Genomic DNA, 14274 nt, shown 5'->3' on the forward strand with positions numbered 1-14274 from the left:
CTGGCACTGCTTAGCTGTAGCCAAGGACTGGTGTGTTACCAGCACCTTTCTAGCTGCCAATACAAAGCACAGCACTTTGAGGGCTGCTGTGAAGAAAATTAACTCTGTCTCAGCCAGACCCAGTACACCCAATCATTACATATTTGGAATTGTAACAATGTGTCTGATATACAGAAGATATATATGTGTGTGGTATAAATCTATACATATATTCCAATCTTGTTTGCCTCACCTCTTTTACAAAAATCTTACAGCCTAAGGAGGAGGTAAAATGTTCTATTTATCATTGTTCTTGTCATATACAAACTCATTCATAGTTGGACCACAGACTGACTTTTAAATGTCAGGGGTGAAAAAAGTTGAGGTTAGAATGCTCCTCAGGGCATAAGAGTGAGAGGAAACTGCTAAAGATGCTGTGCAGTAATTCAGACAGTTTACTTTGTGTCAAAAGAACTTCAGTTTCAGTTTACTTTTATGCTCTCACAGTGCTAGGGTTTTTTCCATATTCCAGTACTTCTCTGGATTCTATTCATTACTTTTACTGTTAGTAGATTTGAGGAACAAAATTTTGCAGCTGTGTGGGTCCTTACCTAACCACTTGCATTTTGTTAGCAAATTGCTTATTTTAACCTATGCTAGAAACTTAATAAGGAACTGACATGAAATTATTGATAATTCTTAGGATAAACGATATAATTCTAAATAATTTATGTTATATTTCATGTTGTTTATATGATGGTGAAATTTTTTTTCAGATTAGCTCAGTGGCCTAAGTTGCAGTCTAGTTGGTTTGGTCAGCTCTCTTTAGGGGAAATGATAGGTTGCTTCTAAATTCCACAGTTGTGAGAGTTAACAGCTTCTTGTGAACCTTACAATAGAAAATCAACTCCACAAAGATATATTATCTCTTTTCTCTTAATACATTCTGCTAATTTTTGTTTAAAAGTGTACATAATGATATATAAATTGGTATAGCTGTATTTTTACTGTAGCTATCTCATTGGTTCCATGGTCAGATAGGAGGTCTGTCAGTTCAGTTATATCCTTTTCAATTTTTCTTGCTCTCCATACCCATTACCAGTATTTCAATCCATGCTTGTTTTCTGAGGATGCCCACCTTTCCCTTACTGCAAAGACTGACTGATAAAAGCTGACAAGGGAGCAAGTCTTACAAGTCACGGTGCTCTTTTCCTTGAATCTGAGGCTTCAGATGAGGGCGTCTTTCTTGATTCTCATTTAGGAAAAGAGAAAGACATCTATTCCTGCTCGTTTAATAGGGAAGAAGGATTTCAGTACTACAGCTTTTGAAGATTTCCTTACTTCAGTTAAGGAAAGCAGCTTCCAGGCCATAGTGTTTGGTTTTTAGTTCCATCTCTAACCTATGACCCTTCTGAAGACATATCTAAAAGCAAAATGTTCTCTGATAGAACTCTCATCAAAAGTAGGTTTAGTATCTTGTTATATGCTGAATGGCTTGGTGATAGATTTCTACAAATGCAGAGTGCTTTGACTGCCTTTGAAATTTTGAGAATAAAACACATTAACTGCTACATGCTGATGTTTCAGTTTAGTAAAATGGCATATAATGTATTTATTGCCTAACAAAGCTCTTACTGTTTCCCATTAAAATTACTATTAAAATTAATTTTTTGATAATTAAAGTAATAGTTACTTCTAATCATCCAGATGGTTGTAGTATGGAACAGTGGCTTCCAGGACATCTTCATACTCCAAAGCTCCCTCCCTAAGACTACAAATTTCTTTTCTCAGCAGATCTTGTTTCTAGGACAGCAGCTGCAGCACACTGTTCAAGAGAATTCCTGGATACCAGACTTGAAACATTTTCTGGAAACAATCTAGTAATAAGTATGATGACCTCATCAAGCAAATTTGTTCTGTGGATGTTGAAGAACAGCACATCATTGGTATTAAATCACCTTGTAGTTAAATACTTGTCATATGCAATCTTGTTCAGTAGTGTTCTTCCTGTCTTCTCACACAGCTTACTGTGTTTTTTTAACTAGTGAATCAGTTAAAAGGGTTTCCAACAATGTAGGGAGTTTATATTCACCTATCAAAAATACCGTTGTTAAGTGCAGTGTGGTTCATGCCTGATTTGAAATCTGTTGGCAGAGAGCTCCCTGCCTCAGTTTCACATTTTGCACTTTTTTACAAAGATATCATATATCTTAAACTCTTCCTGCAGTGATATCTTACTGCTGTCAGATAGATTAATAGGTTCCCCTTTCTCAACCTTAAGTTCATTCAATGAAATCAGAACTTACCTGCTCACTGGACAATACAAAACAGTGGCATTTGCTTTAAATAAAACTTAAATGTACTTTGTCTTCAAGCTTATTTCTGTTTTGCAGAGAGTATATTTTATATTAGTGTGTACTTATTCACAAATCAAAATGAGAGCACATTAAAAAAAAGTTATAGAAAGCATGTTATAAAAAATTATAATCAAGTTTACTGTAAGTTATGGCACATTCTGGTAGGGCTTAAGTGTGATTCCTTAACCATATTGACATAACTGAAGAATTTTAATAACTGCAAAAGTGAGCTGTATTTACACATCCACTGAACCTTACTTTTAGTTTTAATTTTTTTTTTTTTTTAAGAAAATATTACTGTAATGGATAACCAAGTCTGTGTCCAGATGAAGCCAGTGAAGATAAAAGGATTTTCTCCATAATCAGAAGCTGTGCTTATTTACATGTAAACTGAAGTCTTCTTCTGTTGACTATCTGTAGGACACTCCTCTTTTCCTTCTTGCTGGAATGCTTCCATAACCGATGCTAGGAATTCTACAACGTGCACTGTTCTGTGGGTACTTCTAAAAAGTCAATGGTCGGGATCTGCCAAGAAAACTCAAACTTGCCCCTTTATGCTTCCTCTGCAGACTTAGCATTTTGAGACTTTACAGGCTCCAAGCAGTGAAGGCATGGGGTAAAAAATGCCTGTATGCTTCAACAGATTAAAATTTAACATTTTCCAGCATATTAGCTTTATCTTTTCCGGTGAGTTTGTTCTGCAGTACTGACAGGATAAAAATGTCAAGTTTGTGAATATTGTATTAAGGTAGGATTCCCCTCACTCGTGTGAAAAGCAGATGTGAAATTGTCCTGAGGAGTTGTGTTTTGAAGCTGTAGTGATAGAAATGATTTACAGCTTACGTGGCTTGAACATTGAAACACAAACCATTTAAAATGAAATCCTTCCTCTATTATCCTGTCTTACCTTTGTAATTTTTATTCATTCTTCTGAAAACAGTGGACAATTGTGTTGGATTAATAGATGTTTTAGTTTAATATTTTAACCACAGATTAGGATCTCTGACTCTTAAATGCAGCCTAGCTAATGTTCGGACCCACCTATATGTGCTGAAAGCAAGCAAGTACACCAAAACTTTGCACAGTTTTTGTTAATTAATTTAAAATTTAGTTTGAATACTTTGTTTTTGATGAAATTCATTTAGTATGAAGTACCCCTCTCTATTAACAAATAACATCTGTGTCATTATTTTCTCCCTTTTCTAGTGGCGGTCATGTAATGCTTAGCCATTCTGAATTTTACACCCCAGTCTTGTCCACTCCAAAGGAATAAACAGAAGGAACCATTAAATAAAAAGTTTTGTAGAGCCAAGTATCCATTTTGGAAGTAAAGCTTCACCTTTTTTTAGGGTAATAATGTGGTTCTTAAGCAGAATTATCATTCTGAAGGTAGATGGGAATGCCGACTTTTAAAATGTATTTGATGTTAAAGAGAGTTGTTTATATCAGTATTTGGATATACACATCCACTTTCCAGTAAACTTAAGTTATGAAATCTTTAGAACATTGAAGTTTATTGAAGTAAGCTCTTATTTACCAAACTTGCATATTTTTAATAAAAAGTTTACAGTTTTATAGTTTTCCATAAAATGATTTAAGTAGGAAAAATATTTTTGTACACATTTTTTTTTGTATTTTACTATCAGAACTACTGTACTTTTTAGCCAGCTTTTTTTTGAGCAATGTCATAATTGAAATAATTCCATAAAGAAAGACTTTCCTTGGAAGTGGAAAATAAAAATTCTGTAGTTTGAGTAACATCTATGCAGTGTCAGAGCTCAGACTTTGTATACCTGCTCACTTGGGATCTAATGTTACAGAACTACAGGTGAGGCCAAGTGATGTTTATTTATGTTAAGGTTTTCTTAGAGTTTTTCATTGTGTTTGGAACAAAGCCCCTTCAGGTGTGCACTGAGAGAGTTGTGATTCCTTTTGTGATCTTGATATTTCATTAGGCCTTTTCTGGCTTCTTGAACAAAGTAACCCATAGTAGTGCGCAACTTCAATTTAAAATGCTACCTAGGTTATTTGTAAAATGTCTTCTTCTCTGTCAGCCCTCATTAAAATCAGTCTTTAATGATAACACCATGTTGATTGCTCATAGACAAACTGAGTTCAATCAGCACAGCAAAAGCTTTCATCTGATGATCAAATCCATCCTTTGATCCATTGATAATCAGTGATTTTCCAGGAAAAATGTATGTTGATTCTTAGTATATCACCTTTATACTATTGCTATTCTAGCAAGTAAGATAATTCTGATGTCCATGTATGTTAGACTGCTGCATTCTGAGTAGGCAGTTCCAGCACTGAATTTTATTAGACTATTCCTACTTTTTATGCCATAGGCATTAATTAGTACACCAGATAAGCACAATTGCAAAAATCAGTGTTTACAACTGAAGTTCATTTTTAGTGAATTCCTTACACAACACACTTTCCAGCCAGTCTACTAACCCCCATTTTCTGCAATATAATATCCCATGTTGCTTTCTCAAATGGTATTGAAGCCTAGATTAGTTCAAACTGCTACATTTATTTACCAAACAAAAATATCTGACTGTTCTGTCTCAACAACTGTAGTTCCCATGCACATACTCACAGATAAACCTGTAGTACATTTTATTTGCTTTTTTATTTCTCTGCTTTAGTTCCTGAAAATATCTTTAGATTTTTACTGAAGGGCACATATGTTCAGTTTTCCATTTTTTTGGTCCAAATCCTGCAAATACATTGCATTGACTGTTCTCTCTTTGCAAAATGCTTCCTCCTGACTTGTTTTTTACCCGTTTGGGGTTTTTTTACTTGTTTTTTTACCCACCAAACAGTGCACTCTTCCACACATTGAGCAGCCAGTTTTTCCAGGAGTATGCTGTGGGAAGCAGTGTCAAAGGTTTTACTGAAGTTCAGGTAAAAAATATCCAGTCATTTCCTCATCCACCAAGCAGGTTACTTTGCTGTAGGTGGAGATGAGATTGGCCAAGCAAGACCTGCCTTTCATAAACCTGTGTTTGTGCTGGTTTGGCCTGACACCTGCATATGCCATGTGGTGACACTCAGAAGGACCTGCTCCATGACCTTCCCTGGCACCAAGGTTGGGCTGACTGGCCTCTAGTTCCCTGAATCCTTCTTGTAGATGAGTGTCACATTTGCCAGCCTCCAGGTACATGGGACTTTCCCCATTAACCAGAATGTTGGTAAGTGATGGAATGTGGCTTGGTGAGCATTTCCCACTGGCTTCCTCGATACCCTTTGGTGGATCCTGTCTGGTCCCATAGGCTTGTTTGTGTGTCTAAGTGGTGTATCAGGTCATGGACCATTTTCCCTTGTGTTACGGGAGCTTCATTCCGCTCCCTGTCCCCTGTCTTCCAGCTCCAGAGGCTGCGTACCTGGAAAACAACTGGTCTTGTTATTAAAGACTGAGACATGAAGGCTTTAGGTAGTGTTTTCCTCATCCTTTGTCACTATGTTTCTACCGCCTATCCAGTAAAGGGTGGTGACACTCCTTAGCCCTATTTGTGTTATTAGTGTATCCATAGAAACATTTTCATTGTCTGTTACACCAATAGGCAGACTAAGTTCTATCTGGGCTTTGACCCTTCTGATTGTCTCTCTCCATGACTTCACAACGCCCTTGCAGTCCTCCTGAGTTGCCTGCCACTTCTTCCAAAGGCCATAACTTTTTTTTTTCTTGAGTTCTAGCCAAACCTCTTTTTTCAGCTGGGCTGGTCTACTTTCCTACCAGCTTGTCTTTTGGCATATGGGGACTGCGTGCTCTTGTGCCTTAAGATTTCTTTCTTGAAGAATGTCCAGCCTTCTTGGACTCCTTTGCCCCTCAGGACTGCCTCCCATCCCACTCTCTCCATCAGTCTCCTAAACAAAATAAAGTCTCCTAAACAGGCTAAAGTCTGGAAGTCTCAGTTAGTAGTCTTGCAGGCCTCCTTCCTTACTTCTCCAAGAATAAAAAGCTCTTATCATTTTGTGATCTCTGTGTGCAAGATGGCCTCCAGCCATCACATCACCCTCAACTCTTTCTCTGTTCACAAACAGCAGAACCAGTGGGGGGGGACTTCCCTAATTGGCTTCCTCACCATCTGTCAAGTAGTTTTCTACTCGCTCCAGGAACCTCCTGGACTGTGTCCTCTCCACTCTGTTGTATTTCCAGCAGGTATCAGGTAGGTTGAAGTCCCTGTGAGAACAACTAGGGATTATGAGACATCTCCCTGATTTTTATAGACTAGTTCATCTGTCTTTGCCTCCTGGTTGGGTGGCCTATAACAGACTCCCATCAAGATTTCTGCCTTGGCCTTTCCCCTGATTTTTAGCCCCAAACACTCAACCCTGTCATCCCCTTCATCAAGCTCTAGACAGTCAAAAAACACCATAAAATATAGGGCTATCCCAATTTTTTCTGGATGTAATCTCCAGTTTCCATATGAGAATTATACTGGTTTCCTACACATCGTGTCCCATGTCTGTTTGAATGTCTTGAACACCCTAGGAAACTGAAGAGCAGTTCAGACCATACTGAGGTCAACACATAGTGGGTGACCAGCTGAAATTGCCACTTGGGCTCTGTTAACTCAGCATCACCCATGCAGGCACCTACACTGTGCTCTAACCACTGACACTAAACAATCTAGCCTGTTTTCTTGGCAACTGGATATAAAGGAGAAAATGTTTAATTCAGCAAATGGTTCAAATCTTACAAGTGACTCTTAGAGGCAGTTGGTTATAAGCAAGCGATGTTGCTGTTTCCTTTGAAGTGTTTCTGCTGTGGTGCAAAGTTACCTTTTGCATTTGGTAACTTTTCCACACTAGTAGACACTGCTGCATCATTCACTTCATTGCTGAGACGTGTTCTCCTTTCTCCCAGCAGATTCTCTCTCAATTAGAAAATGAGGCACAACTGTAATCATTAATTTGTTAAAATGTGAACTTAGGTTTGTCATTTTAGTTCCTGAAGTGACATAGCTTTAGATATGAAACAGAAATTTCTGGGTAACTCTAGCTGGTTAGATTTTGTGTGACTGATTCTGTGTGACTGATTACTTTGAGGGTAAATTTCATATGAATTCTGTCAAGAATGATAAATTTCTTACTGTTTGTTGCAGTCTACCAATCAAGCTAAGTTAATGCAACTACAGCACAGTCCAATTTTTTAAGGAAACCACTGGAGGTTTTTTCAGATTATTTTAAATTGTGACAAAGTCTTGTCAGGATAAATTCCAATAACATTTTTCTAAAATATTTAAATAAAAGAAAAATCTATGCAGAATCTAACCCACCAAAATATTTAAAAATGTGAAGCTTATTATTTTTAGTTAATCAGCTAGAAATGCATTTAAATTGTATATTTGTTTTGTTCATTTTCTGATTACTTAGAATATAAACTTCAAAAGCTTATCTGAATCGAATATATAAACAGTGTACAGAAAGTCCATTTAAACATGTCTGGTTTTGTTGGGTTTCACATTATTAACTCTGAAAACTTTTACACATTATTACCACATTAGTTTTTCTGTTTTGTAGGAAAAATCCTCTGTCTTAAAAGTAATATTTTCTTTTACATTAATTTGTAAACTTCAAAGTCAGAAGATTCTTACAGCATATACATGTGAGCATATTTTTTTTAATGCAATATGTTTAAGGAACCAGCAAGAGCAAGGCAGCAAAGAAATAATCAGGTCAGTTAAATATGGTATTTGTTTACCCTGCAGAAAAGGAATTAAGAGCATTTTATGGCTAGCTAAGGGCATTTATAAGAATAAATTATAGGATTGCCCTGTTTAGCCAAGCAGTCTTTGTTACCTTCAGATCTCTCATGAATCAGAGGTCAGATGAGTCGGAAGTCATGCTAAATGAGTTTTTTAAAGCCATTTGTTGTCTCAACAGGCAATAGAAAGAAGAGAACTTTCTTCTCAGTTTGCTTCTCGAATATCAATGTCCTCACACATTTATTTATTTATTTATTTATTTATTTATTCTTTTCTTCTCTTTCTGATAAGCATCTTTGGTAAGTAAGAGACACTGTTTCAAGTTTTTGTTGTTAAAACACATTTCATCAGTGGTGCAGTGCAGGTTGATAGGACCGACCATTTCTGTTTCTTAGGAATGGGCAGACCTTTGTGGGAACTCTAGCAAATTTTAGAAGAATTTCTATGAATTTGTAGCTCTGTAGAATTGCTATAAAGTTACAGACTTCAGAATTTGTAGTCCTAGATTTTCATTGCTTTAGAGAAGGTTATCTCTTCCTGCTATTGTACAGAAATTTTACTTTGAATCCTCATCAGTGATAGAACTATTTGGTCAGGAAGCACTCTTAAAATGGTAGATTGTGTTCATTGGACTTTGCTTATTTGCTGTTTTTGTTGATAGTTTTGTTACCACTTCTCATGGATTTTAACAAGTTAGACTCACTAGGGCATTACAGCATCGTATCAGAAGTGAAATTTTAGTTAATTATTTTTTTGGGTTTAAGACACTGTTGTATGTACTTAATAAACCCAGAGTTCTGTCACAGACACCAGTGGCTCAGTAAAGAGCACAAAGTCTTGAGTGTATGTCAGTCATGTATCACTAAATGTAGCACATGTGGTAAACTCACCTAAGGATTATCTCTTTGCTGTAATTGACAGATAGCTCTGAGGTTTTTTTATATGACAATTTCTGAAAAATAATACCTTCTGCAGAGAAAGTACAGAAATACTGAAAAAAATAAGTGGTATACTTTGAAGACCATAAGCTAAAATAAATAAGAAATAGTATCTTTACTCATCTTTTTTTCACTGATTATTGCTTTTTTTTCTACTTTACTTTTATTCTGGTTTTATTTTTATTACTGTTACAATTTAGAGACAGCAAATTGTAACTGAAAGTAGTACTAAAACTGAGAGGACAGTCTGCATAAAACCATAGGTATATTGAACATGGTAGAAAGAATGGAAGAAACGTGGAAGTAGATGTAAACAGAAAAGCAAATTAATTTATAGTGATTTATTGCCTTGGTAATATCTCTTTGAATAATTGTTGTTTTGCATTGCTTTGGGTAAAGAACACGGGATACTTCAGCTATACAAACCACAAAACATCTGCCTGCCTTTTCCAAACTTTATAGAACATCAGTTGTTGTTGCTTTTTATTGCTGCAAGGTTGGCCTCTTGCTACCAAATTCTGTTATTATCCTGCATCTGTATGATTTCCATCCACACATTCCATTATGTATGTTGTGGATCCCACCTGTTGAATCCAGCATTTTAAATCAAAGGAGCAAAAGCACCTCTGCTGAAAAGAGAGGAAAGATTACGTATAGCCATAGTTTCTCTGATCTGTGATAAAGGCATTTGCTGTTTCTCAGTCTCTTCATTTGACGGTATAAACCAGCAAAGGCCCACAAGTCTCATGAGTTCCCTGTGTACCAGGGAGATGGCATTTGGTCATTTGTTGGAATGGGAATAACTGAGTCCTTATTGAATATTCAGCATAAATTCCCAGCTCAGAAAATTAGTTATCTAGGCTCTCGGGCTGCTTTTAAATGCCAAGTTGATTTCTTTTTTAAGCCCTATTTCAAGCAGTTTTCTGTAGCACTTCTTCGGTTTTTTTATCAGTAAACCTTCTGAAATAAATTAAAACCTTGAATTCATTCCAAGGCTACTTGTTACATTTAATAAGTTGTATGTCCTTGAACAAGGAAAGGGAAAATTTTGACCAAAACCTAAATCTAGCGCTCTTTGTACTGATAAAAACACCTTGATGTCCTACTTATAAAGTACACTATTCAGGATATGAATTTTTCTTAATGTCTTGTTTGTTGGTTTATGCTGTAATTTGCATATTGAAGTTTCTTATTAAGTGGAACACAATAAATATTTTAACATCATGCAATTAAAATATTTTCCTCGCATGTGTGTATTCCGATAATGCAAATGTCCTGTGGTATATGAAAGTCTGTTAATTTTAAGGAAAAACAAATTGTTACTTTTTTTTCTTTATGTTTTTGCTATGAATTAATCTGTTATAAGAGAACCAAGAATGAGATATCCAGGGAATGGATTTAACCTTATTTTGAAGTTACTAGATTTTGAGAAACAGAGTAGAAGGAAATGCTTTTCAGTGTGACATAAAAACTCATCCACTATTTTAAGGGAGGGGTTTTTTATTTAATTGTTGTACAGATCTTACTGTTACGTCTTAATTACTGCGTTTCCTCTCCTGAAACTGACTAGAGGGATAGTATGCTGATAATGAAAGACTCTCAGGTCTCACACGATCTCTTATATGTACTATTCCTGTCCATGTTATCTGCAGCAGCTTAAAATATTTCTTTCTGGGTCTTTTTGCTCAGCTTAATGGTCCCCTCCCATGGTCTGAAGGAAAGAACCATGATAAATGAGCATTGCGTAAATATTTTATAAGTAAGAATTTTTATTTGAGTTTAAAATGGTTCTGTTTCCTGTTTTCCTTTGTTCTAAAGAGAATAGAGACTGTTTGAATCCAAGGATCAGTAGTGTCAGAACTCTTAGGAACCTGCATTTTTTCAGTTTCTAGTTTTACCTGAGTTTTGCATCACATGTTCAACAGAAACTGAAATATTTGTTTGTTGTAATTATTGCACAACATGAAGCATTTAAGGCCTAAAAGTATCAATAGCAGTTACAGTTTTCTCTGCACTGAACTCTGTGGTGCAGTTTTTAAATTATCTTCTTTTCCAGGTTCCTTACAGCCTTTCCTGGAAGCTTGCAGTAATGAATTGTTCTTCCGGACTTGCTCTGCATTGCTTCGAAGTTCTAAGCTGGATATTGTAGTTTTGGAAAAGCTCTCTGTTTTACTGCACAAACTCTCCAGAATAAAGTAATCCATTATTACCATTATTCTGTTAGCTATTATTAGGTCAATGAACTTGGTGACCTTTATCTTTTTTCTTTTCCAAAAACTCATCTCTGTTTTTCTGTTTATTCCAGAATTTGTATAAATTTATTGTATATATTATATAATATATAATATATTGTATATAATATGTATATTGTATAAATAATATATATAAATGTATATTTATGCCATATACAATGCTGGACTTTTAATGTTAGCAGTTAAACTGTTTCTGTCACAGAGTTTTAAGACAAGCCTCTCAATTAGTGCATAAATCTAGGTCAGGTTGCAGAGTGCAAACCAGAAAAAAGCCTCACAATGTAGACTTAAAGAGGAATTATTCCTTATGTCTGCAGGTGACAAAAATGCTTAGAATTCTTAGAAGAGAATTCTAGACTTTCAGTTCTATTCAGATACTTAGTAGTAAGCTCTTTTGAAAATTTAGTCTTATCTTTGACTTGCATTCAAGCTTCATCAGTTTTCATTTCCTTCAAAAAATAAATTTAAGATTTTGAGCCAATTAAGCCCTTTTGGGAATGTTCAACTTTTTAAACTGTGTTCCCACTGCTTACTGATTATTGGTGTATTGTAAATAAGGTCATCATATCAGTAGTAATGTGCTGCTGAGCTTCACTGGCACATTGCTCAGTGGAGTTGTTTCATTTATGTAAGGAGATACCTAAGCTGTGTAATTTTTTACATTGGACTTAAAGCTGTTGACAAAACTGAGGTTTTCATTTCCTGTAAGGAATAAAATTGAACTCCAGGAAAAAAAGTTTTCCTGTAAAATAATCTAATAAAAATTTTAACTGGAATTTACTAGTCTAAAATTGGCTCATAAATCCTTATTTTTTAAAATTAATTCTCTGAAATCTTACTTCACATGAGTGAAAAGCCCTGTTACAGCCTTTCCTTGAGCTTTCATTTTACTATGTGTACATATCACTTACTCAAGAAAAAATTTTGTTAATTTTTGCCGATTTTTTCTCACCATAATCTTATGCTTAGAAACATACATAGAAGAATTATATTAAATAGTCAAAATAATGCATATTTTGCTTCATTAAAAATATTTTTTCTGTAGCATCTTTAGTGTTTATGTGAAACTTCTCAATTTTCAATTGACAATTATTTTTATTCAAAATCTTTTGCAGAAGGAATAAGAAGATGTTTGAATTGTTTGGTCTTCATCAAATATTCCAAGAACTGCGCAGAACTATAGATCCAAATCACACCTTCCTCTGTATAAACCTCAATTCAATTCTGCTGAATTTGGAATTCTTGAGGAGTAGCTCTCTTACCTCCAGTCTAAGCACAAATCACTAGCACTAGCTTTCAATCAAATTATTGTTCTGTATAATGTATACCAACTGCCTATGTTACTTGAAATTTAGAGTGGGGTTTTTTTTACTGATTTGTAGAAATACATTAAGCAGTATGTACACCTCAGTACTGTGTAATTCGCTCTGTATCGTGTGGATTCTCACTTGTATTTCACTCATTCATAAAAAGGAAAATGAGAAACTTTGTAATATGCTAGATGGCTTTCTTCAATATTTTCTAAAGAAGTGAAGTAATGCTGCTGTTGTGAATGACTTATGCTATGTAAGCAATTGAATCCTTAGAGTAAGGAGATCAGAAATACCAGTCTTTCCTTACAGATATGAATCTTAGTTGCTGTTGACTCTTCAGAGAGTTTCATAAGTACTCTAATTTATTTTATGGTTGATAAGTAGCAGACAGGTATCTTAGAAGATTATCTTTTGATAATCCTGCAGTTTAAATGATTAAAACCAGATTTTAATTTAACATAACTAGATGAATTGAAAAGAAATTTTGTTAATTTTGATTTCAGAATTTCTTAGAGTTTGTTTGATCTTTTCCTGTATTTAAATAACATTTAGTATTTTATCCTGATTTGTATAATGCAGCTCTGGATGGTAATGTCTTTGCAAATGTAAATAAAAGCATTTCTTAAAATGTTTGTCAATAGTAATCCGTAACACAAAATTACTGTATTTTATTGCTTCTGCTGTATTTTGTTTTAATTTGCAATCTTCAATCTTCACTGTCCCATGTTTCTTTTATGAGTATGAATGTGTTTTTTGTCTTCCGCAGTTCAGTGTTTAGAAGTTCTTACAAATTGGAAATGGGATACTTCTAAAAATTGAAGTTAGTGTTCCATTGCTGATTTGTACTGTAATTACTGAAAATCTATATTTGTAAAATTGAAAATGCAGTTAAAGCTCAAAGATCTGCTGTGTTTCAGTCTTTGACTAACACTGACATCAGTATAAAAGTTCAGAGAGTTTTTATTTCTCATTTTTTGCCTTTTTTTATTGTTTTGGTTTGGTGATTTTTGGTTGGTTGGTTGATTGAGGGTGTTTTGGTTTTGTTTTTGTGGTGTTGTTGTTTTTACCAGAAGTCTTTGAACTGCTCTTTGCATTCTTACTGCAAATATTTTTCTAGCAATTTGACTTAACATTTGTAACGAGCTTTTCTATGAAATGAGTCTACACCAGATTTGGCACCAAGTGTGTCTAGATGAGACAGCAAGTGTGCACTCTCTGGGCAAGAAACCAATTCTAGGTAATTTTTAAAAACACTAATCACAGCTAAAAGAATTTTCTGACAATGAATTACGTTTTGAAATAAGTATTTCTTCATCAGTACTTTTTGGTTTCTGTCAAATTTACCAGCAGTGCAAAACTTGCATATACCTTTGGCTGGAGACAAAATCTTATTATTTAGGAAGAACGTTCCCAGTTCTCATGTGCTTCTCCATCTGCTACCATTTAAAAATACTACAAAATCAATAACCAAAAAACCTGTAGAAAGTTGCTAGCTTTCTTATCTCCACAAGATTGTTGATTGTGCTCTTAGTTTTTGGCCTTCATTGCTATAGTTTAATCTACTAATCTTCCTTGGGGTCCCAATTTAACACAATGTGGTCATTTAATAATGGCAAAGGTAGCTGCATTTAAAAGAGACCCATAGAGTACGTTGTAGCTTTTAATATTGATCCCTTGTGGTTTATATACAGTATTGTTTACACTCTGGAAAGTTGAAT

At 35.0% G+C, this 14274-nt stretch overlaps 1 protein-coding gene across 4 annotated transcripts in view; it reads left to right on the forward strand.

Moving 5' to 3' along the window:
• CCDC138 (coiled-coil domain containing 138) overlaps positions 1-13894 on the forward strand; it is a 33270-nt gene extending 19376 nt beyond the window's left edge. For all 4 annotated transcript variants that reach the window (XM_066176689.1, XM_066176691.1, XM_066176690.1 and 1 more), the window contains 2 exons: positions 11048-11186; positions 12359-13894. In XM_066176689.1, coding sequence (XP_066032786.1) covers positions 11048-11186; positions 12359-12530 — 311 coding nt within the window. In that variant the 3' untranslated portion in view covers positions 12531-13894. The remainder of the gene's footprint in view (positions 1-11047; positions 11187-12358) is intronic.
• The last annotated feature ends 380 nt before the right edge of the window (positions 13895-14274 follow it).

The sequence above is a fragment of the Chamaea fasciata genome, unplaced genomic scaffold (genome assembly GCF_029207755.1).
Source record: "Chamaea fasciata isolate MVZ Bird 193981 ecotype frontalis unplaced genomic scaffold, bChaFas1.0.hap1 SCAF_2, whole genome shotgun sequence".
Lineage (NCBI taxonomy): Eukaryota > Metazoa > Chordata > Aves > Passeriformes > Sylviidae > Chamaea > Chamaea fasciata.